General features: G+C 46.5%; 2 protein-coding genes across 15 annotated transcripts in view; one reads left to right on the forward strand and one right to left on the reverse strand.

Annotated features, from left to right (window-relative positions):
* The window catches only part of GNAO1 (G protein subunit alpha o1), a 128,326-nt gene extending 121,018 nt beyond the window's left edge, over positions 1 to 7,308 (reverse strand). Inside the window, exons 1-2 of one of the 2 annotated variants that reach the window (XM_037141530.2) lie at positions 6,392 to 7,305; positions 6,128 to 6,170 (exon numbers count right to left, since the gene is read on the reverse strand). In XM_037141530.2, coding sequence (XP_036997425.1) covers positions 6,128 to 6,170; positions 6,392 to 6,509 — 161 coding nt within the window. In that variant the 5' untranslated portion in view covers positions 6,510 to 7,305. Of the gene's footprint in view, positions 1 to 6,127; positions 6,171 to 6,391 lie in introns of both variants that reach the window. The other variant, XM_037141531.2, reaches the window with a different exon arrangement.
* A 220-nt stretch (positions 7,309 to 7,528) lies between these two features.
* CES5A (carboxylesterase 5A) overlaps positions 7,529 to 23,013 on the forward strand; it is a 193,188-nt gene continuing 177,703 nt past the window's right edge. For 9 of the 13 annotated variants that reach the window (XM_037141535.2, XM_053663280.1, XM_053663281.1 and 6 more), the window contains exons 1-2: positions 7,529 to 7,815; positions 9,036 to 9,121. The gene's annotated coding sequence lies outside the window, so the exon portion shown is untranslated. The remainder of the gene's footprint in view (positions 7,816 to 9,035; positions 9,122 to 23,013) is intronic. The other 4 variants (XM_053663273.1, XM_053663276.1, XM_053663278.1 and 1 more) reach the window with 2 other exon arrangements.

Genomic DNA, 23,013 nt, shown 5'->3' on the forward strand with positions numbered 1-23,013 from the left:
GACCCACAGCGCCCCCCTCCTGGCTGCCACGGCAGCTAAGTCCCACCTACTTGAGAAGAGAGCTCCGCCTGGGAAGGAGACACCCAGTAGCCAATCAAAGGCATAAAAACCAGAGCTGACCGTTGCATGATTTCTGGAAAACTGGTATAACGGTGTTTCATATATTACGTCGTTTCATGCTCACAAGAACCCTATTCGGTAGTTAGTTTTACTATCGGCCCCATTTTACAAGCAAAGAAACAGAGGCACAGAAAAGGTAAAGTACCATGTTTAAGGTCACAAATCTTGTCAGTGGTAGAGACCAGGTGTGAGGCCAGGCAGCTTGGTCGCAGAGCCCACGCGCTTAATCGCATCTCGACTTGAGGGGGTTTAGAGAAGCACGTAAACTGCTTCTCTAAAGAAGAGACTGCCTATTTCCTTGAACCTGGGACAGGCCACTATTCCTTCCTCTCCTTCCCCTCTATGCTGATGACTCATTTATTGGATGCTTTCTCTTCTAACCACTATTGTGCATAAATGAGAGGTGCAGAATAAAATAAGAACACGATACAAATTCAAACCCATCCTTCGAGCGGAGTTCATCTGAACACCGTCAGACTTTGTACTGAGATGCCGCCATCCACAGGAAAGGGAGGCGGCGGTGCCCTTCTCCCAGCATCTGCTGTTTGAAAACCCGGGCAGTCCGTGCGCACACACACACATTCATTTTTCTCCTTTCAAAACCCAAAGTTGTTCGTCGCCAGGGTCAGATATGGGGCTAACCCTTTCCAAGAGGATTTATTTTCACTTGGAAATCATCCCCTCACCAGCTTGTCTATTGTCTTTCAGCTCGAGATGTGCTCTTGTGATAATGGTCTGTCTAGCCTCATAAGAAAGGAGACTGAAAACGCCGGGGGAGACAGGGAGCCAAGTCCTGCATCCAGATGGACCGGGCACCTGTCAGAAAAATGGGACCTTATCCTACTGATATGAAATCCCCCGTGTGAACAGAGAGAGGGTGCTGCGCAGCTGAAAAACACGCGTGGCCCTGCCCTATCTTTAGCAGATGCGGCATGCTAAGAAGCACAACCCAATCTCGGGAGTTCCTATGCTGGAGAAACAACAGTACTTGATTCTGGGTGCAGTACATCGAGTCTTTCCCCACAGAGAGAGAACAGAAATTCTGGATTCCTTTTCAGTCATGTCAATCCCCCATGAATCCTCACGATTTAATATAATCAGCAACGACACGTTCAACGAGCAGACATGTTTCATTTCAGAATCCAACAGGTACCCGAGGCTCCAAAGTTCCATAGCTGATGCCCCAGGAGATCCGGTGGATGGTGTGTTCCTCCTCTGGCAGGAAGGCCTGCGGGTATTTACAGCTCAGTGAACAGTAAGGAGGGAGAGAGAGCGCCATCCATCAGCAAAGGAGAACTCATCTGCTCCTTGATCTGACATTCTGTTCACACTCATGCTGCCTCCAGAGAGCACCCATTTGAATAAACATGGAGACGGGAGGAAGGGCGGGAGCAAAGCAGCCAAGACAATGACTGCGGAAATGACATGTCCTCGGGTCTAGAAGGGTGGCTGTCAGCGGGTCTCTGCCTCAACATGGGACCCTTTGGGGACATGTGGGGAACGCGCTTTTAGACAGGTGCACTTCCACAGAGTAACGGCTGGAAGGTGCCATCTCTCTCCACTCGGGCCTACCACTTAGCAGGCGCTGAACAGGGGTGTGTTGAAAGAGCACAAGCTTGTCCGGCATCCAAGCCAAACAGTAGACACCTGATTGCAATACCCCAGTAAGCTGGTAGGAGAAATCCACCAACTTTTGGCAGCAGGTGACATCTTAAGACTGCCTTCCCTAACAGGGTGGGGTCTGTTCTGGGAATCGCATACCACAGGAAGGGCTGGGGTATTTGGATGCGCCCAGTGTCTCTGTCAGGCAAATCCTTAAATCTCTTTTACAACAGCATGGAGCAGGCCCCGGGGGAATGAACACACATTGAGGTGCTCCATTTAGGGTGTCTGTTTATGTAAAGCGTAGCGGCTAGGAGGCCATGCCTCATTGACACTTTCAAACTCTCTTATCTTCCTAAAAACCCACTTAATGCTCCAGAGACAGACATCCTGGACAGACGACTCAGCACCTAAAATGAGGGCATACCGCGGGTCCATGGCAACCCCACAGTTCATCTCCATTTTCATCAGGGAGATGGCTAAGCCATGGTCACTGTTTGTGCAGAACAAGAAGTGGCTGGAAGTGATAATCTGTTCATTCCACATGTCGCAAATTATCATTCTCTAAGAGGTTTCTTTGTAAAGGTTTTGGTAACTAAATAAAATTAATTCTTTGTAAAATCTTGATTAGTCTGAATAACTAAAAGAGTTCCACCGACTGCAAACACGGTGAGGTTGTAGCACCAGGGGAGGCCGCCACCTCCAGATAAGCAAAATCACTCAGAATGGCACAAACACACACAAAGGAGGCTGGTCGCTCCTGGTGCGTGTGAAGTCACACTCGTGCCGTTTCAATCATTCCTTCCCTTCTTGGGACTAAAATGTTTTAGACAGTCTGACACAGACCTCCCCAACACTAGTTCACAATCACCTACACCTACAAATTAAAAAACAAAACAGACCAGAAAGCTATGTGGACATGAAATGTTTAGTAAAGTACTAAGAAGCAGGCTTTAAAAACGAGTCCAATCTGTGATCTCTCTGAAGTGGATGCAAGTTTCTCACTACGACACGCATCAAACCAAATAATTCCAAAGGTCGGACTCTGCAATGACCCTAGGCTGACACAGGTGTTGACACTCGGTTCTAAGCAGCATATGCCAGTCAGCCCCTTCTCGTGTAACTTCAGCTATTACAGGCACACACGGAAGCCCGTTCCTTCTCCTGATCAGCACGCTACAACGTGGATGGCCATACGGGCTGAATGGAATGGCTCTTTGCCCCTCTGGAAATGCTGATTAAGAAGACTATGGGGATGTCTGAATATTCATACTCTCTCTCTCTCTCTCAATCCCACAGGCTGAGCTATTAAACTGAAGTCCCCATTAGGAAACCATCAAGTTCGCACAGGGCACCGCCCAAGGAGAACTCTCTAATTTCAACTGCCCAGGTAAAATAAAATAGCAACCTAATGAACTCATATGTATGGCTTGATAGGTTGGTGAACCAATCGCATATTGTACAGGCAGGTCCGAATCTGCTTTCTGTAAATGCCACCTGGATTTTCGGGCCCAGGCCCACCCACAGGACAACTCTCCTGACTCAAGTGGCTGTCAGCCAAGGGGTGATCAGCAAAATCATCTCTGCAAGGGAGGACTCAAAAGAATTTGTCACTAGGATACAGTGACACCAATTTCACATTTTGCGGTTAATAAAACAAGTCCTGCCTCCAGCTTGGCACAAGGCCCTGATCTGATTTATTTCAAGCCAAGTTGGAGGACCTAACAGGGAGAGCTGCCATTCATGAATGCTTCAGGAGGAGAGGCCGCCAGGGTCCCTCTCTGACTGACCTTTTGGGCAAACCGAGACTATTTCCTAAAGAGAGTTGGTGTGTGTGTGTGTATGTGTGTGTGTGTGTGTGTTTTAAAAAATAATAACAGATTTACCTACAGAAACTCAGTTTTATCTAAAATTTTTCTCCAAGAAGGTTTCCCGTGGGGTGTGACCAAGGGGGAAGTGCAGGAAAAAGAAAAGACATGCTCACACACCCGATTTAACCACCTCAAACATCAAAAGCTTGGTGTGGCTTCCTCCCTCCCCCCCCCCAAAAAAAAAAAACGAGACACGTAACACTTTCCAGGCAAAGTCTACATTTAAGCCCACATACAGCCTTCATCTCAGATTTCCTGCCCCGGTACATAACTAGGAATTTTCATTCTAAAATGGCACATTTGCCTCCTCAGAGAACTCAGCTCTCTTTGAATAAAAAAGGCTAGGCGCCCTTTGAGGGACTCGGTATATATTTTTAAACTTATTAAACAAATCTAATTTATGGGGCATGTTTAAGAAAAACAGGGAAGGAGTTGATCTTGCAGATGCAAAGTTAATTTGCAAACTCAAGCAGACCACCCGCGACTCCCGCATCCAACTCCCTCCTCCCAGAGCATTTCCGAATGCCTTCGGCCCTCTAAGAAATAGCTCGGCTCTCTCCGCCCAGCCCCGACTGGGTTCCGAACACTGCCGAATCCCTCCGAGCCCTGCGCCCCGCCGGCGCCGAGCCTTGCTGAGCCAGCGCAGCCGCCTAGCTGAGCCTCATCGACTTTTCTGGCCTCGGCTGGGCGCTGTCCACCACTCAAAACGCCTGAAACCTCACCCAGCTCCGGTAGCTGGGGCTTCTACAGGGCTCTGGGCCCGCCACTGCAGATTACAGACACTGAAGTTTTAAAATGTCCCCCTCGGGGAGAAAGGGTGGCTGTGCTTGCATTTATCGACCTGCAAGGGCTCCCGGCGGATGCAACATGCACCTTGTTGCAAAAAGCAATTCCCCAGGCTCCGCCTCCCTATGCATTTGGATTGCACAAGCTCCAGAGAAGCCCCAGGCCAAATTACCGGCGGCTCAGAGGGGTGCGGCAAGCCGAGGGGGCCTTTGCAAAAGAAAGCCCCAGGGCCCTCTCGAACAAAAATAAAACATGTTAAGCAGATGGGGGAAATTGTCTCCAAGTCGCTGCTCCCTACCATCATGGCGCCGCCTAGAACCCGCTTGTCATGCCTGTTACACAGGCAAGAATTTTTGCATCTTGTTTCTGAAACCGCAAGCACGCTTCATCTCCCACCCACCCTTCCACGAAAGGGGTTTTTATTTTCCATTGTTTTCCTACGGGATGCAATTACTTCAGCTATTCTGTCAAGCTGAAAAATAATCATTTTTGTTTACCGCACAGCAACCCCTAATTAGGAGCTGTGTGTGCTCGGAGGTGTCACAGCAAAGCGACGTGGAATCCTCGCTAAATAGTGTTAATGAACTCCGCCATCCGGAACTGACAGGTCAACGGAAGCAGCAGGGCCAGGAGGCTCCGGAGGGTGCACCCCTTCCCTGCAAGCCACCCCCTCCCCAAGCAAGCTGCCTGTGGGCTCACCAGGAACTGCCCTAGAGGATGGGGCAAGAAGCAAGCCTGAGAGTGGGAAGGAGGGCGAGGCTTCTTATTGAGAAAGTGCGCAAGGGAAGGAATATCTCATTTTGTTTTAATTTTCCACCATCACTCAAATCCACCCCCAGTTAATTAGGAGGGGAAACTGATATGTAAGGCAGAAGGGGGAGGCGGCAAGTGGGGCCTTAAATCCGCATTGTGGGTCGATTACACGGAACACGGCCTATGCAGAGTGTAAATAAATACACTGATAAAGGCCATAGCAAACGAAAACTGCCAGTGTCAGGACAGCAAACGCTGGGAGAGTGGGGGAGGGAGGGGGGCAGCAAGGGGCGGGCAATCAGCCTCGGAGCCAGCGTCCCCCTTCCACCTCTGCCTCAGATACACAGCTGTGCCAGTCACATCTACTTAGAAAACCACCCCCTCCCCTACCACACGCCCCTTCCTCTAATCCTCATTCTCTTTTTCAGGGGAGGGGGGCAGAAACCACAACCTCCAATTCAGCACCAAATCCATGAACAGCACACACTTGATCCTCCACCCCAGCACTCTAGGGCTGGGTCCCCTCCATATTTTAACCGAGTTCAAAATCACTGCCCCAGGAGAAGAACAAGGGAAATGGGGACTATGGATGTGAAGTGGGGGGTGGGGGGAGGAAAAGTGAGGGAGGGAATGAAACGGAGGGACAGAGACAGAAATGGAGGCTGCCATACGCACGAAACACTCCACAAGCAAGAGTAATGATCATAATCATTCCAATAGTGTGATGTTCTGATCAATATGGCGGACACTGTCATTCATACAACTACAGGCGCTCCCCGTCCCTCCCCCCACTATCCCCTCAAAACACCCACCCCGGGAGTTGAGGGTGAGGGACCCAGAATCAACGTAGAGTGGGGGAGGGGAGTCAAATCCAGGTGTGTGTGTACATGAATTAAAAACCGGGCCTGGAGAGCAGTGTGGAGTAAGCAGGGTAATACAAGTGATTAAAAAATATTCTTAGTAAAAGTATAAATCCCAATGCCACAGGGACTTACTTCATCTGCTTCACAATGGTGCTTTTTCCTGATTCTCCAGCCCCTGTTGGGACAGACGGGGGAAAAACTGGTGAGTGTCAGTTCAGGGGATCGCGGTAGGGGGCAGAGGGGTAAGGCATGCTAGGGGGTGGGCGATCCTGGCACATGGTGGTGCCAACTCGGGGACCAGGTCTCCCCGAGCGCGAGTGGAGCGGAGGAGAGCTGGCGGAGGGGGGATGCGGAGTGGCTGGGGTCGGGGGATAAGGGTGGCAGCCCGGTCCTTACCCAGCAGGAGTAATTTCACGTCTTTGGCGGCGCTGATGCCATCCTCTTTGAGGTTTTTCTCAATCGCCTTGCTCCGCTCGAGGGCGGCTCTCTCCTCAGCGCTCAGAGTACATCCCATGGTGGCCCCTTCCCTGCCACAGCCCGCACGACTCGGCTAGCAAGGCTCCCCGGCTTGGCGCGCCCCCCCACCCCCCCAGAGAGCAGAGCCTAGGCTCAAAGGGGGAAAAAAATCACGCTATCTTCCCCTTGGCTGAAAACAAAAATGTCGGGAAACCAGAACCCCCCAAAAAGACAGCTGCTGACAAGATTCTAGCAGCGGAAACTCGCGACAGCTGGCTGGGCTCTGGGGGTGTTGAAGCGAGGGTGGCCGGGGTCTGGGGCTAGGGAGCCGAGGCAGGAGGCGCCCGCAGTCCGAGGAGGCGCAGGCTGCAGGCACGGAGGCTTGTGCACAACCCAAAATAAATAAAATAATAGTCGAGGCAGGAGCCGCAGCCGGAGCCCGCGGAGGGTGGGGTGGGGGGCAGGGTGGGTCCTTCTGCCAGTGCTGCCGGAGGAGGAGGCGGCGTGGGGTGTGGAAGGAGTGAGTTAGGGGCTGCTGCTAGTGCATGTGCATCGCCGATCCTCAACCGCCGGTGCGTCCGCGGCGCCTTCACCGACCCCCGCGCGCTGGGCAGGGATGGGCAGGGGGCCGGCCCAGGGGGCAGGTCTCTAGCGGGAGGCGGCGTCGCTGTCTCCCAGAGATCGCATCGCTCGGTGGAGCCTACCGAAGACGAGGAGAGGGCAAGGGAGCCGCGGGCAGCCAGGAGCTCTCAGGGCAGAGAGGGAGCGAGAGACCGAGGCTGGGAGGGAGGGGAGGGAAAAAATGAAGGGGAGATCAAGCGCGCGCCACAGCCCGGGCGGGGGAGGGGGCGAGCGCAGCGCGCGAGTGCGCCAGCGGCTCTGCGCACCCCACACAGCCGACCGCCCGCTGACGTCAGCAGAGCCTCGCGCCGGGCCCCCTGGACGCGCGGGGGGGGGGGGGGCGGGGGCAGGAGAGGCGCGCGCCGCCCCAGCGCGCCCCAGTCCGCGTCAGCTGGCGGCGGCGCGCGAGCTCTGCCGGCCCACCCCCGGCACCCCCCCCCTCCTCCCCGGGCCGCGGCTCCCCGGGGTGGTCTTGTGCGGACCCTGGCCTGGGCCGGCCCTTTGCGCCGGCCCCCCGTGTCACTGGAAGCGCCGGTCTCAGCGGCCGTCAGGTGGCCCCCGGGGGCCAGCGCCCCACGCTGCCTCACTCCCTCTCCGGCTTCCTCTCCATTTTGGCTCCGGCGGCTCTCCTTCTTGTTTGCTATCCTGCTGCTGGGGCCGTAGCCGCCGAGGCCGATTGACCTCCGCTAAAGTGACGAGACTAGGTCAGAGGAAAGCTGCGTTCCGGAGAATTCACCCTTGAGGTGTGGGGGCTGATTCGGGTTTTTCTCTCCCTGCGTCCCACAAGCATTTATTGAGCACCTAGTATGGCTGTGGGGAGAGAGGAACCAGCAGGATGAGGGAAGCCAGGGCCTGGTCTCTCGGAGCTCATGCTTCCCTTTGCCACCGCAACCTCGCTCCAAGATTTCCCGGCCCCAGTGTCTGCGCAGGGGACAGTTGCCACTCTGGGAAGTGTTGGGAGTGAAGCGCCGGGTTTTCCTGCGAGCGAGCCCGTAGCGAGTGCTTACTCCTTCCACGCAGAGTTGAAACGCTTTTGCACGTTTTGGATGGTTTCGCTTGGTTGAGGTCGTTGCACTGATTTCCTTGTCCTGCCCCTTCCCCAAACACCAATTTACAAAATGAATTTTGAATAGATTTTCTTCCTTTTCTCGTCTTTAAAACATTTGTCCGCATCTATTTTATTTTTCAAGTAAAGACCCAGAAACGCGGGTCAGTTACTCAGCGTACTGAGGGAACGTACACATTTGCCAAGCACAGGCCACGTTAGGGGTGGTCTCTGAGATTTTGGGGAAACTAGTTCTCGCTGCACAAAATTCAGTTCCACCACACAGCCCCAGGGGACCTCCCTAAGAAAGGGGCCAATAGGAAAGGTTGCTTGGGGACAGGAGAGGCAAGCGGCCAGTGGAAAACGTTTTTTTTTTCCCTAACAGTTGGACATTTGTGTGACTCTGAAAGCAAACTTGTTTGTTTCATTTTAACAATAGAAAAAACTCACCCCTGTTTTGGAAATGATACTCTGCGTAAAAATACGCAGTGGGAAAGGGGGGCAGTTCAGGCCCACTGGGAAGAAAATGTTTGAATTTGTTATTTCTCAGTATGGGTTTGCCTCATTCTACAGATAGCTATGTCAAAAGTGGTACGTAATGTAATTTTAGTATTTAAATTTGAGGCACATTTTCCTTTTCTAGGAAAAGGACAAAGGACTCATAAAGAATTGTTTTATAAAGTAAATAATTTATTTCTTACCCCACCCCACCCCACCGCACCCCCTCCTCACCTGAGCTCCAGTCTTCTTTTGTGTGTATGTTTAGGGGAGAGCTTTAGGGGATAAATCTGGCGTGCTTAAAATTAGGGTGTCACTAGAAGTCAGATTTCCAGATCCAAAACAGAGTGGAGGTACCCAACATTCTATAGAATTTATTATTCCCTTGTAAGTTTACTAGGACAATTATAAATTTACTAGGATTACTAGCAGATAGAGGGGAAAAATTCCGCAACCTCACCGAGATTCTTCTATCCCTGCAAGACTACATCTGAAAGACCGAAAAGGTAAGAATATGGCCATTTCTTTGGAGATTGTGGGTTATACTTTATATTTTAATATGTGATATTTTATACTTCATACTTTATATTCATGTCAAGTAATTTTTAATTTAAGATCTAAGCTTTTGGGCATTGTGGCTTGTATGGTTGAGTCAAACTGTCCTTGATTTTAGATATCTCGATTCCTTTTCGGTATCATACCTAGTCTGGTAGGGACACAAACCTGGTTTTTGTGTGTTTCTGTATTCACTCAGTACTGACTAATCTCCTACCTACCACGTACAGAGTAATGTTCTAGGCACTGTAGATGTTGTATTTCAGGTTTGTCTACCCTGCTTTTTTTTTCTGGGTCACTTTGCATCTTTACAGTTGGGCTTCATAAAACACTAATAATCCGCTTCGTCTGAAGAGTGCTTTACAGCTTATAGAGCACTCTTATATAAAAATGATCTGATGTGATGCTCTCACATAAAGCCAGGTGAGCCACTGTGGTGTGGGGAGCATCATGGCTGAGTGCAAAGAGCTAGAACCATGAGTCCAGATTGACCTAGCTACCCATTTCACAGCTGAGAAAACTGAGTCTCTGGGGGTTGGCGAATAACTTATTCAAGGTCATGTGGTCATTAATTAAGTAATAAGCCAGGGTGCCTTTTACAGGTTCATGGACTATTTGAGAAAGAACATGTTATATAAACATATAAACTATGCTTCCTGGACTCACAGACAGCTCCCAACCCTAGAATCTGATTGTATTCTGGTCCCTGCCAAGGAAGTGAGGTTGAGAACATCCCAGTTCTCTGTGAGTTATTAGTAACCAGATAATAGCATAATATTTGTCCACAATTCATTCCCATGGGAATAGGGAAATTACAGTTCTCACATCAGGAACAGTCAAACTTCTTTGGTTTTATTTTATATGATCTTTAGAATTATATTTCTCTGATTATTGCTGCTGGCCATAGAATGCGCACTTATTCTGTTCTCGCTCAGCTTTCCTCCTTGCCTTCTACCACATTGTTCAACATATTTTTAATATTAAAAGGTAATTAGAAAATTTTATGTGCTCTCTAAAAGAAATAATAGGAAAAGCCTACATTAGGTTGCTTTTTTATTACATGCGACTCCTAATCCAGGAGGAAGTAATTTATGATAAACAGCTCTGACTTACCCAATGTGTGTTATCATTAGGTGAACAGACTTTCCTTATTTGTTCCTTTGTGTTATTACCTTAGTTAAATATTCGTGTATTGACAACCTACGGTGTTTAATATATCGATTTAAACTTAAGGGGTATTACAGGTATGAGCTTGGATTCTTGAAATCTTGAAATCCCTGGAATGTTTTCTCAGAACCGTTCACATCAGAATCAGCTGCGTATCTGTTGAAAACTCAGTTACCTATCTTACCAAGTCAGACGCTCCTGCAATCCACATTGATAGTCATTCCCCAGGTGGTTTTTCTGTACACAATGTGTCAGGGCTTCTACAGAATCTGTGTGAGCTGGCTAATTCTGCTAGGAGTCTGCTTTCTTAACATATGAATGTCACACATGCTTCTGGATTCAACTTTTAAAAGATTTTTAACTGTTTTTTTTTGGTTATTTCTGTCAAGGGAAAAAATTACGAAAATCACTATTCCTTACGAACACTACTGGCATGGGAAGAAAATAAGCTAAAATGTGTGGTTCGTGAGCCAACTGAAATCAAACTTAATGTCAAGCGAATTAGGCATTTTAGGAAGAATGGTAGATCACTAGAGATTTTAGTTTTCCACACTAAGGGTTTCTAGTATAAAATTGGTAGCTCACAATTTAACTTAGTGGTGAATATAATTTAGAAGAATGTCCGGGTAGGACTGAGAGATGAATCAATGTTTTGTGATTAATACCTGGCATTAATGATGGAAGATGCTGATCAAATATTTTTTATGTCCCTAGAAGACAGGGCCCCTATTTAGCCCATGCTCAGCATTTCTCTTACTGCTATTCTTTTGTGCATATCTCTCGGATGTACTGAAGTAGTGTTTTTCAAATGTTTTTTTGTGCATAAGAATTACCTGGGATGCTTTTTAAGATATTAATTCCTGGACTCTACCCCTAGACTTTCTGAATCAGTAAGGCTGAGGTAGAACTTGGAAATGCTCCTTTTTACAATTAGACCCTTCTCCCTCAACTGATAGCTTGTCTGTAAATTCCTTTGAGGTCAAGGAGTTGTCTTTTATCACTTTGCATATATCCTAGAAGGCCACGCATGGCCCATGGTCCACAGCATCCTTGTTAATTTTAAATTAAACTCACCTGTCTATAGGCAAAGGCTAAATCAGATCGCGTGTCTTAAGTTCTTCCCAGCTCTGAGACTGCCTGATTTTTCTCATAGAACCTTTGTGACTATATGATTCCAGAAAAAGTTGAAAATGGGGTGAGTTCAAGGAGGTAATGGCTTGTTTTCAAGTAAGGTTCTGAGGAATGAAATGCTGGCTGATTTTAAGCACATAAGTGAGAGATTTATTGGCATTTAGGAGCATGCAAGAAGAGTGTTTGTCAAATGTGTTTGAAGTTCCCGTCAGAAAATTTTTTGCTAAATTTTGTGTCTGCTTTATTGTTTTGTAGAGTTTATGAAAAAACATAGTTTCTTTGTTTATAATTGTTAGGAATCCAAAATGCCGTTGGAAGAAAAAAAGGTTTTGTGTACTTTTAAATGAAGAAACTTGAATGAAGGGACAGATTAAGGGGTGTAGGTAATTGAATTGAGCTCTTAAGTTATTGAAGTCCATTATGTGGTCACTCTTAAGAACTTTAGTTGTACTTTGATGATTCAAGAACTCCAGAGAGGGTGTGCTTCATGATTTTTCTCAATTTAGGATAGTGAGAGAATTCTGCATGGATGCATTTAGCTTGAATTGAGTGGAACGTTGGAGGGAGCTAGGATTTGTGCTTTCAAATTCCTTAGATTGACCAAGAGCTGAAATTGAAGTTGGAAGCTTAGCTTAATGAGAAGGCGTTGCTTAATAGTTGTGGTCCCTGTTGCAATTTCCTTGAAAAATCTTTCATTAGAAACCAAGATACTTATTGATGGGAATAATAGCACTTTTCAACCTACCTGGGCTGGCAGCGGAAGGTAAGATTAGCAGGTACATGTTTGTAGAATGTTTATTTAATGCTTATTAAGTCCTCCAGAAGGCAGGTCTCCGGACGCAATGGTTTCCTGCATTGTTTATCGTATTTTCTATCTTTATAGAGCCTTTCGCACGTGTAGCTCAAATACGTGTTACACATTATCTCATTAATCATCTGTAAGCTGCAAGGTTCGAAGTCTTACTACTGCATTGCTCTTTATAGACACAAATGCCTTTGTTTGTTCTTGTCAGTTGTCTGTGTAAAAGCAAAAATAGGTGAATTTTCTCTGAACCCAGGTAAAACCAGTTTGAATTGGCAGTAACAAGTGTGGCTGGTGGGAGGGTGAAGCTATCAATTAATTCAAACTTATTAGGAGAAGGTGAAAGGTGTTTGGCCAGACTACACAGATTTAATTTTGTGACCTGTCTGCATCGCCTAAAGGACATGTGGTTTGGGGTGTTTCCAAAGTCTATCTCGTACCAAGAACATGGTGTTCCAGGGGAATAACATGGTTCTTCAGTTGAGCTGACATTTGAGTGTTATCTGTTCCCCAAAGAACTGCAAAACCCTGCCCTCGGTGGTGGAGAAAAACATTGAAATGAAATTCCTATGTGTGGTGGAGCACATCTATAAAACTGAAGAAGGGCAATTCGGAAAGAGATGCATTTTCGACCAGGCCTCTATCCTGTAGCTAGAATCACTTCAGGGTTTGGAGTAGAAGAAGGACTGAGCTGATTTTCCTCTGGAGCCGCCCCTGCTGTCTGTTGTCTTTCGCCACAGCCAATCCGGCCTTTGGAGAGGCTAGGAGCAAAGAAAGGAAAATGGAGCGGAGAGGACTTTCAACTTGTTTCAGCCAATATAAATTAAAAACAGCACTGTTTCTAATGACCAAAGAGAGGGCCTACTTGCCTCTCAGTGAAATCACTGAATGTGATGGTTGAACATTGACTGCAATTAATGAGGTGAATGCCCAGAGGCAATCTTAAAAAAAAAAGTCAGTGGTGTGACCCTGTGTTGAGAGGGGGGACGAATGGGTCGGGGAGAGAAAGAGGGTAGACTTTGGGATTGCTCGATTTGATTAGCTTTTGTTTTTAAATTTTGATTTCACAAACCTCTGCTTGTCTTTGAGGGAAGGAGTCGCACTCATCATTCTTGCCTCCTTCTGTTTACCTCCCCCATCTCTGCCCTACTTCTGTATTGAGCTTTATCCCCAGCCCCCATGTTTTCGGCAAAAACGAGTGGTAAGAATGGTATTTTCCCTACTGTTGCTTCTATTTATGTGATGCATGTGTATTGTGTGTTCACTGTGTGCCAGACTCTGGGTCAGGTCTGGGGATCGGACCGGCGACCTTTCAGTTTGCTGTATGTCAGGCGCCCCACTGAGCCACCCCAGGCATGGCTGAAGGGATCCTTGTAATAGCCCTTCCCCATAACCAAGCTTTCTATTGACATTTCATGCATAATGAAATTAAGCTGGGAGGAGTTAAACTGATTTACCCGAGATCACATAGCTGGTAAATTGTATAATCAGGACGGTTGCCTTAATTTTCTGAATTTCAAGACACTGTGTGTGTGGTGTTTCAGCCGCTCATGTCGCTTCCCTACCATCCAAGGTCGGAGAATTGTATCTGAGTTACTCTTTAAATAGCACCTAGACCAAATATACTACTCATATTTTAGTTAGTGCTTCCTCACTAATCATTACAAATGAACTTTATCCAAGCAATTCACGACCCCATGATGTTTATTCCAATCAATGATTTCTAGCTCTTAATATAGAATAGATTATCATTGCGGTGTATGATTATTTGAATTTCTCCATGTTTTGCAACAACCCCTCCCTCATAAAGATAACAGCCAGGAACTGGGAGATGTTATATAAGTATTAAAAAGTCTGATACTGGAAAGCTTCAGTCTCTATAGGTTTGGACAAATAGTAAATGAAAATAATTTTCAAAATGAGGAGCAATAGACAACAGTATGATGATTACCAGAGGAAAAGCGGTTGGGGGGAGGTAGTAGAAGATATGGGGGAATAAATGGTGATGCAAGGAGACTTGACTTGGGCTGGTGAACACATAATACAATATACAGGTGCTGTGTTATATAATGTTATTAACCAATGTCACCCCAATAAATTCAGTAAAGAAAAAAATACTATCCACAGCAAAAATGAAATAAGATAATAAAATAAAATCTTACAAAAAAGAGAAAGGCAGCAGAGTGAAAAGAACACCATATTGGGAATTAAGAGACAGAACTTTTAGTCTTGCTTCAGTCAACTTCGGGAAATGCAATTCTCTTTCTAAGCCCCAGTTTCCTCAATCAAGGAATTAAATTTTTGGCATCTGATGCATTCTGCGCCTGTAATTTTAAATCTGAGTCGAGTGGACAGAGAACCTGGAGAGTGAATTGGGGAGACTGTGGAAGGCAGAGCTCTAGGCCCCTCTGGGGGGCAGAGCAAGAGAATATTACGAATCTATTCAATCCTTGAATCTGAGCCTGTCTGCTCCACTGTCGAAATGGTTCCCTTTTCTTTTTTCTTCCTTCAAACCAGGAATGAATCTTTCCACATTCTTATGGCGTTTGCTTTAAAAATATAACACTTTCGTAAACATAACAATCCAATATAATGAAGAGACTATTGCTCGACTTTGATTTTCAACTGAGAAGTGAAGCCACTCCGAGATACACTGGGCTTTATTCTTTCACAGCCCACCGGGAAAGGTTTTCTCCAGGTCGCCTTGCATGCCTTCCAGCACAGCAGGCCGACAATGGCTGGTAATCAGCACCCAGTTGATTTCGAAGGCACACTATTTCTTCATGAGTGAGTGGGATGAGTGGGGAACATCCATGCTGGGAGAGGATAGCCGAGGGGGTTCCATGGGTCCAGGAAGGAGACAGCCAGTGGTAAGTAAGCAAAGGGGCAGCGAGCTTGTCAAGGGGGTTGGCCGTCTGCCGGCAGGCTTCACTCGATCCATTCAGTCTTGCTCTTCTGGCGTTGGCTCTAACAGATCTCCCAGTTCTCTTACTTCCCACACCCCTCGAGTGTGTCTGGGTTGGTGGTTACTAGTTGCTCCCTGCCTGCTTGCTGAAAGGGTTTCATCAAGTCAGTGAAGGAATTCAGCAAAAGCTTCCACAACCTTAAGCGTTACCAGTCTCTAAGCATGAAAGGACCAAGGAGTTGTGGGTTTACCCAATAGTGATCTAAAAATCGAAGTTTTTCTTTCACTACAAAAGTAATCTTCTCTGTTCAAGAAACGTAGATTTGAACAGAGAACACCTGGCTTCTGTAGCCTAGAGTGACGAGGCTGTAACATTTTAGAACTTCTTGGGGGTGAGGACAGCTTGCTGTTGGCTCCAGAATCCACTTGCCCCCTCTTCCCTTTGGGGAGCTGTTCCCTTCAGGAACCACTGTTACTATGGAGAGAACATACCATCAGCCCTGGACAACATTCACAGGCTATGCCTGCTACAGAATTTAACTGGGGTTGGGAAGTTGAGTCAGAAAGGTTCCTTCCAGTCCTTTCAGCAGGGACACTTAGCTCCCTGGGGCAATCTGACCCTTGTGACAAGCCCTGGACTGATCCAGGACAGGAGTAGGGAAAATTCCAGCATCCCTAGATGTGCTACGTGGTGACTGAGCATCAGATCATTCTCTGTGCTTGTTCTTCTCTGAGCGAACTCTGGCCCTGGGGAGTAGGCTCCCACCTTGGTCCTCATGACTGGCTCTAATCATAGTCCTCCTTCAGGTTCTCCGGTATCTGACTCTGACCCTCTTTTGGGATTGTACTTCTACTTCAGTCCCCTCAGACTCATGGAAATTAGCACCTGACCCCCTAAACCCAAGTCTGTGTAACTAGGTCCTTGCTACAAGCTGCTACATCTCTAATGGTTAAGACCTATCTATTCGGAACTTGACCTATTGCCAGTGCCAGACTCCTAACACATCTTTCCACTTTTTGATTTCTACGTGTTGACATTGAGGACCTTCCTTCTGTCCCAATAATGGTCTGCATGAACCATCTGCCTACCATCAGATTCCCCCGATCCCCATGCCTTGCCCACATATTTGGATTTTTTCTTTTCTGGGGCCTATTAGTGGACATGATATCCTGTCTAGTCCCAGTGGGATTGTCTATAGTTATTTTCAAACTCCAGTGTGCATGAAAATCACCGGGTGTTACTAAATGTGACGGTTCTGGGGCTCCACCTTAGAGATTGCAACTTAGTAACTATAAAACAGCACTCAGAAATCTGCACCGAAACAGCTACCCCTAAATAATTTTGAGGTAGGTGGTACAAAATGACCCCTTAAGGAGCCTGATGTAGTCCCTGGGTTTTGATCCTCTCCTGCCGGGCCCATCCTATCGCCAGCCAAACCTGACTTTAAGAGATCAAGAGAAAGTTACTTTTCCATAAGGAATTTCTGACCATCAAAATCATTGCTACATTTTTTGAATCTTATTTTGGTTCCTATTTTTCTGCTTGTGGGGAACTTCACGGAGGTTCTGATACGCAGGTTGCTGAACTGTGGCTACAGGGTCATTCGAGCACACTACAATGCGAAGGGTCCAGGCTTTGCCTCATGCTTTCGTCCTTGACGTCTCCGTGGCACAGGTACCAGGGTGTCTTAGAAGTTCATAAATCAACGTCTCCATCAGCAGTGTGCATTGTGGGCCAGTGGAGGAGAGTGTTTTCCTCCCTTTGGGTTGGTACTCACGCTCCCGCACTGCCATCGTCAGTGCCTGCGCCCGCCGTGGTACGAGCCGCATAAACTCATGTGCAGATTGGCACAGAGAGGCAGAGGGGGACACAGGAGGTCCGGGCACAGGCGGAGTCCAGGAGCCGGAGAGCCACTCGTTGTTGTAGGGGGGTGGCTTCTGGGAGGCCCACTCTGACCCATCTCACTGTGCCTCGAATTCAGGTTACACGTTTTTGGGAAGAACACTTCAGAGGGCACATTGGGGACCTCCTGTTGTTATGTCACATGTGTTGTAAGTCGCTCCCCGTGGCTTGGAAAAATTCTGAGCCATTTGGAACCCTGGGGACCAGTAAGAAACCTAGGGAAGACTTGCTTCTGGTCAAGAGGAAGTAATGGCTCTGCCTGTTTACCTCTTTACCCCCAACACAACAAGACACAACAGGCAAAATACCTGAAATAATGTTTTTCAAGACCCTGGACACCAGGCAGTAAAGGACATTGATTCCCGAGAGAACGGAAACAAAAGAAGTGACCCCGTGATTGTCACGGCCGACTGCCTTGGGACTCCCCAAGGCAGGGGGTAACTCCAGGTTAGGGCCTAGGGAGGTGAATGGCTGAAGCTCCGAAGATGCCCGGGTGGGGAGGTGGGGCTGAGAATCCAGGGAGCCCGAGGAAGCCAGAGTCCTCAGGGCCAAGTTCGAGAGAAGAGAGAGAGAGGGAGAGAGGACTCGGTGTCCGCAGATCCTCCCCTGAGTATTCATAGTCCTAATTGGCACATGTAGGCGAGGAAACTGCCCAAAGGTCATATTCAGACCACTCTCCTTCGTGTGTAGGTTGACTAAGTAAGTAGGTTCACAAACGTGGCTCTAAAAATCGTTTTTGGAAAACCACTATTGTAACAACAACAACAACAAATAATCACCACGTTAACAAACAATAGTTACTGTTACCATTAGTACCACCATTTGTTGAGCACATGCTTTGAGCCATTCACTGAGTCGGTCGGGCAAACGACTTCTTAAAATGTCACTGAATCCTTACCGTGGCACTATAACGTGACAGTTACCACCCTTTATTATACTCAGCAGGAGCAGTTCCTCAGTTTTCTTTTGTGGAACCACATTTCCCCATCGTTAGGTAAGGTTGCCCCAGCCCCAGGTTCTGGAGCGGGCAGCAAAGCTGTATGCCATTCCAATCTGTGACCCTCATCCCAGTGACCCTGGGTCTGCTTTAAGGGGGCAAGTGACCCAAACCGAGCCACTGAGGCCTTCTCCAAGAATTTCTGGAGACGTTGTTATTTTTAGTAACAGCATGGCCTGTCCCAGACAAGATTGCAACAGGACACACGGAATTCAGGAGGAGAGATTCGGTAGCTCTTGCTAGCACTTGGCCTTCTGGTGTCGCCCAGGTTATGACAGCAGGTTGAAAGCATTCATGTGCGCACCTGCGAGCCCTGCTCCTGGGAGCCGCCTGGGCTGCCTGATGCCTGGGCTTTTACAGTGCTACCCACTCTCGTCTCATACTAAGCTCATGTATCAGTGCAGACGTGGTTTTGATGTGCTGAGTGTATTTTCTCGGATATACATTAAAGTAAACAAATAACCACTAAGAACATTTATCTATATACCACCTAAAATGATTTCATGTCTTGCAGTGGTCTGTGTGAGCACCTTCTGGGAAATACTGGACTGGAGAATCCGTCACATAGTCCTGTGGTGTTTAGAATGCTGCATTTGTTTGTGTGCTTGTGTTTAAAGTTATATTGTAACAACTCCCTTCCAAGAAACGAAGTCACTGTGAACGATTGTGAGGGAAAGGCATGCAGAGGAAGAAGCATTTCGGGTTGTATTTTAACTCATGTTTTGAGCCCGTGTGGATATGAAGCAGTTATGAAAGTGGTCCCTTTTTGCATATTTGATGAAGTTTTTCTCTCATGATCCCTGCTATTTCTCTAGAACCTCACCTGCATTTGGATATCTCTTTTTTCACTTTCCTGTTCGAGTAAGACCTTTTCACTGTAGTTTACTTCTGTTAATTCTTAGATTAAGCCCCGGAGGTCAGGCCTGCGTCTGTTGGGTTTACTGGCGTCTCTGTAGCACCAAGCCAGTGCTGAGCACAGAGTAGCGGCTCAGCGAGTATCTGTTGAATAAATGAACGGATAAGTGAGTGTATTCATGCAAGGGCTTGTCAGGTGAGGAGGTCAGACATCACTGATGGTGGAATCTTGAGGCAAGGAGAAGTTGTAAGGTGTCTTTAATGTCATATAGTCAGTAGCAGAATTGTGACTTGTGTCTTTTATGCTTTCATAATGTAGGCCCTGAAATATGTTTGTTGAATAAATGAGTTAATGAAAGAACAGCATCTAAGGTCTGTCTGGGAAAAGTCCATTGTTAACATAATGAGTATGGTTTGCGTGACATCGATGTAACCTGGTAGCCAAGGTGAGTGGCCTGGAATGCATGTGTTTGAATGACGACAACTTCACTGTACTGGTCAGTGGGGGCAGAAGAAGCCATTGAATGAGCATGTGTACTGTGTGGCCATCAAATTCAAAATGACTGAGTGAGTAGAGCAATGAATCTGTATCGAATTTTGCGTGAGACTTGAACATTCCTCTGCAGAAACTATTTGGATGATTCAAAAGGCCACAGCTATGGGCAGCTGGTGACTGGCAGCTTCACCATGACCGCATGCCCACTCATGCATCACATCTCGTGCAGAGTTTTTTGGCAAAACACCAAATCACCCAGGTGACTCAGCCCCGCTCCAGCCCAGATTTGGCATTCTGCAGCTTCTGGCTTTTCCCAAAACTGCAATCACCTTTGAAAGGAAGGAGATTTCAGACCACTGATGAGGTTCAGGAAAATACAACGGAGCAGCTGATGGTGACTGGGAGAACTGTGTGAGGTCTCAAGGTGCCTGTTTTGAAGGGGACGTAGGTGTCATTGTCCCATGTATGTTTTTTGTATCTCGTATCTCCTTGAATAAATGTTTGTTTTTCATATTACATGGCTGGATATCTTCTGGACAGACCTCAAATATTGTCCTCTTAAGCACGCTCAGAGTTTATTAGTTATAAAAGAAAACATTTTAAAGACAGACAATCTACCTTTGTGGCTTAATATTGTTAGGAGCTAAGCTGGAGGGATAGAATGGGCAGACTTAAAATGACTTAAATACCTTAGAAGGAACTGAAATATAGTCTATTCATAACTGTAATTATGGAATGACAGTGAATACCTTAAAGTAGCTCCTAAACCAGTTTTTGTCTTTGTCATAAAAATGTAATTAATAAGAATCTTTTTTCATGCTGCAAAATGCTTCTTGTGAGATTTATTACTTGGTATACTGTGCACCGAAACATTTGTTTCTATTTACCTTGAAAAAAATCCCCTTCAGAGATAGCGTGTGGAGAGCAGCCATCTGTCCAGGATTACACCTCCGAACTGCTGTTTCTCTGAACCTCCCGGATTCTGTCTATGTTCATTTTAAACATAAGGACTGTTTCCCCCCTTTATCAAGTTTCTTTATCAACACTAAGGATGCACTTATGTTCTGGTGTGCGCCAGTAACTGTTCACTGGCTATTGAATAAATGGGAACCCCGGGGTCTCTGAATTCAGTTGCTGACTGTTTCTGCCCTGCCATCAGACTTCAGAACAAGCCATTCTATATGTCTTACCTTTGTCTTGCTCCAAAGTAAACAGCTTGGAATGTTTGTGGCGTGAGGGGCACCTCGGGTGCCGTTTGGCTGGTTAGCACTGGTGGGGTGTTGGGCTGAGGCACAGTAGGAGGTGAAAGGGAAGTGTGAATGGCGGCAGTCTCAATCCTTATTCTCACCACTGCAGCCTGACCCCTGGACCCTGAGGCTACACGAGAGCAGGGAGACTCAGTTATCCCTGGGTAAACATCTCTTCTGGGTGAAACTCTATTGTTTTAACATTAATGCAGGATTTTAAAAGGCTGCTTTCATGTTCATAACCTCACTTAAACCTCATTTCGACCAGAGAGGGCAATCGGGCAGGTTTTATTACCTTAGTTTTTACCGAGGACAAAATGGAGGTAATTTGATCAAAGTCACACAAGTATTGTATCAGTGAACCAGGACCTGAACTCATGTTTCTCATCTCTTGTTATATCACTAATTCTTTGCTTTGTCTGGGAAAAGACATCATGCTGGATTAGAGGAATATTTCATTTATTGGTGGTAGAGTGTTGACTTTTTTGACTACCTTGCAAAATTTTCTTTGTCTTTAAGTAACATCCTTTTGTTTAAGCAAAATCTACCCCAGATAAAACCACCCTTACAATCTACAACATACACACAAAGATCTAAAAGCAACAATCCTGGCTGAAAGAAAACATTTTGTGTTTTATTGCAGAGCAGTTTTTCAGAGCAAAGAGAAGTGATTGTGAATGAGCTGAGAGGTTTTTCCTGTGACCTTATTTGATGAAGTTCCTGGCTGAACCGTCAAGGTCACCCTCACACAAAGAACACAGAGTAACATCTGGATTTCAAGGAAAATTAATCACTTTTTCTCAAAGCTGCCCAAACTACTCTGTTAGAAGGTATTATGATTAAGAAATTGAAATGCAAGTACCTGTGCTGCCTTCCTGAGATTTGCTTGGAGAATATTCTAGGTTCTCATCTGTAGTTTGGCTTTTGTGACCTTGTATACATCTTTTTTTAACCTTCCTTAACTCATCTAAAACATGCCCCATAGAGGTTTGTTTGGGGTAAAAAAGCTTTGACATTTTGGATTAAGTGAAGTGGACACAACACTATTTCTAAGGAAGCGTGAAGGCTGAGGCAAACATACGTGTTGTTCTCTTCGACTTGACTTCTTTGGGGGGGGCAGGTCAAGGAGCATTTTATTCTTAGATCACTTACGTATTCAGCCTGATGGATTAGGGTGCCACGAATCCGGCCATGGCCCGCACCCTCCTCTGCTGTCTGGGTGCTGGGCCAGCAGGCGACGCTCTGAGAACCCTGCCAAGGCCTTTATCTATTTCCCTTGTGCAAGGTGACTGCGCGGCGGCCATTCGCAAGGACTTCCGTCTGGCTTTACAGGCAAGGGTGGAATGTTCTGGTTCCCCCTGTAGGGTTAGTACTTTCCCATATACTCCCTTATTACAATTACACGCGTCACAAGAATTTGCCATCAGAAAGGAAGCTCCTTGAAGAAGGAAACCATGGCTTATTTCCCCTCCATTTCTCTCTCATACAAAACAATAGTGGGGATTTTTTTTTTTTTTACCAAGGTGTCCATGGATGGATTTTACAGGACTGCGTATTTGTTGAAATCCTAAGAAAATTATTTTTGCACGTGTAGTTATCTATGAAGAGGGTCCATCACTTTCCTTTGACTCTCAAAGGGGTCAGTGGCTCCGTAGTTTTCCATGGGCTAGCTACTGTCACGGGCTTTTGATAAATGCTTGAAGGGTGGTGGAAACTACAGGAAAGCAGATATGACCTTGATGTAGGAGAGAGAGCTGACATCAGGAAAGCATGCTTGGGGTGGCTCTCGTTCCCCAGCACTGGTCATGTTAAACTAATAGCTGGGTAACAGCCCTTCAGAGATGACATTGTCAGGATGCTGATCTGTTCTTTTTGCTCTGTGATTCTATGACAGTATCAGTCTTCACTAGAGAATGCTTCTAATTCTTTATGTGTACCTCCCCCTCGTATTCATTTTTGTGTGACTTATTCTTTGGACTATTTATACACCTAAAGAATCTTTTTCGATAGATAACCAGAGGCCTATGTCCCTAAAGACATGTGTGAAATACTGACCAGCAGGCAGGACTTGGCGTGAACTCCAGAAAATGAAGAGAAGGTGGAATGATTTTTGAGTCGAGGATAGAAGATGCAGAAGATAGTAGTTGACAAGTGGGTTGACATAGTTGCTAATAGATTAAGCCAAATAGGATTTAATTGAGTACTAAATTGGGCTAGTTACCTTTAAATTTAGGCTTCTGAGCAATTTATAGTTTGTTCTATAATTTTGCTACTTTTATTCAAAGAAATTAGGACAATGCAACTCCAGAAATGAGTTTCAGGAGTTTAAAGGGGTGAAAA

The sequence above is a fragment of the Artibeus jamaicensis genome, unplaced genomic scaffold (genome assembly GCF_021234435.1).
Source record: "Artibeus jamaicensis isolate MK-2021 breed Jamaican fruit bat unplaced genomic scaffold, CSHL_Jam_final contig_3152, whole genome shotgun sequence".
Taxonomy (NCBI): domain Eukaryota; kingdom Metazoa; phylum Chordata; class Mammalia; order Chiroptera; family Phyllostomidae; genus Artibeus; species Artibeus jamaicensis.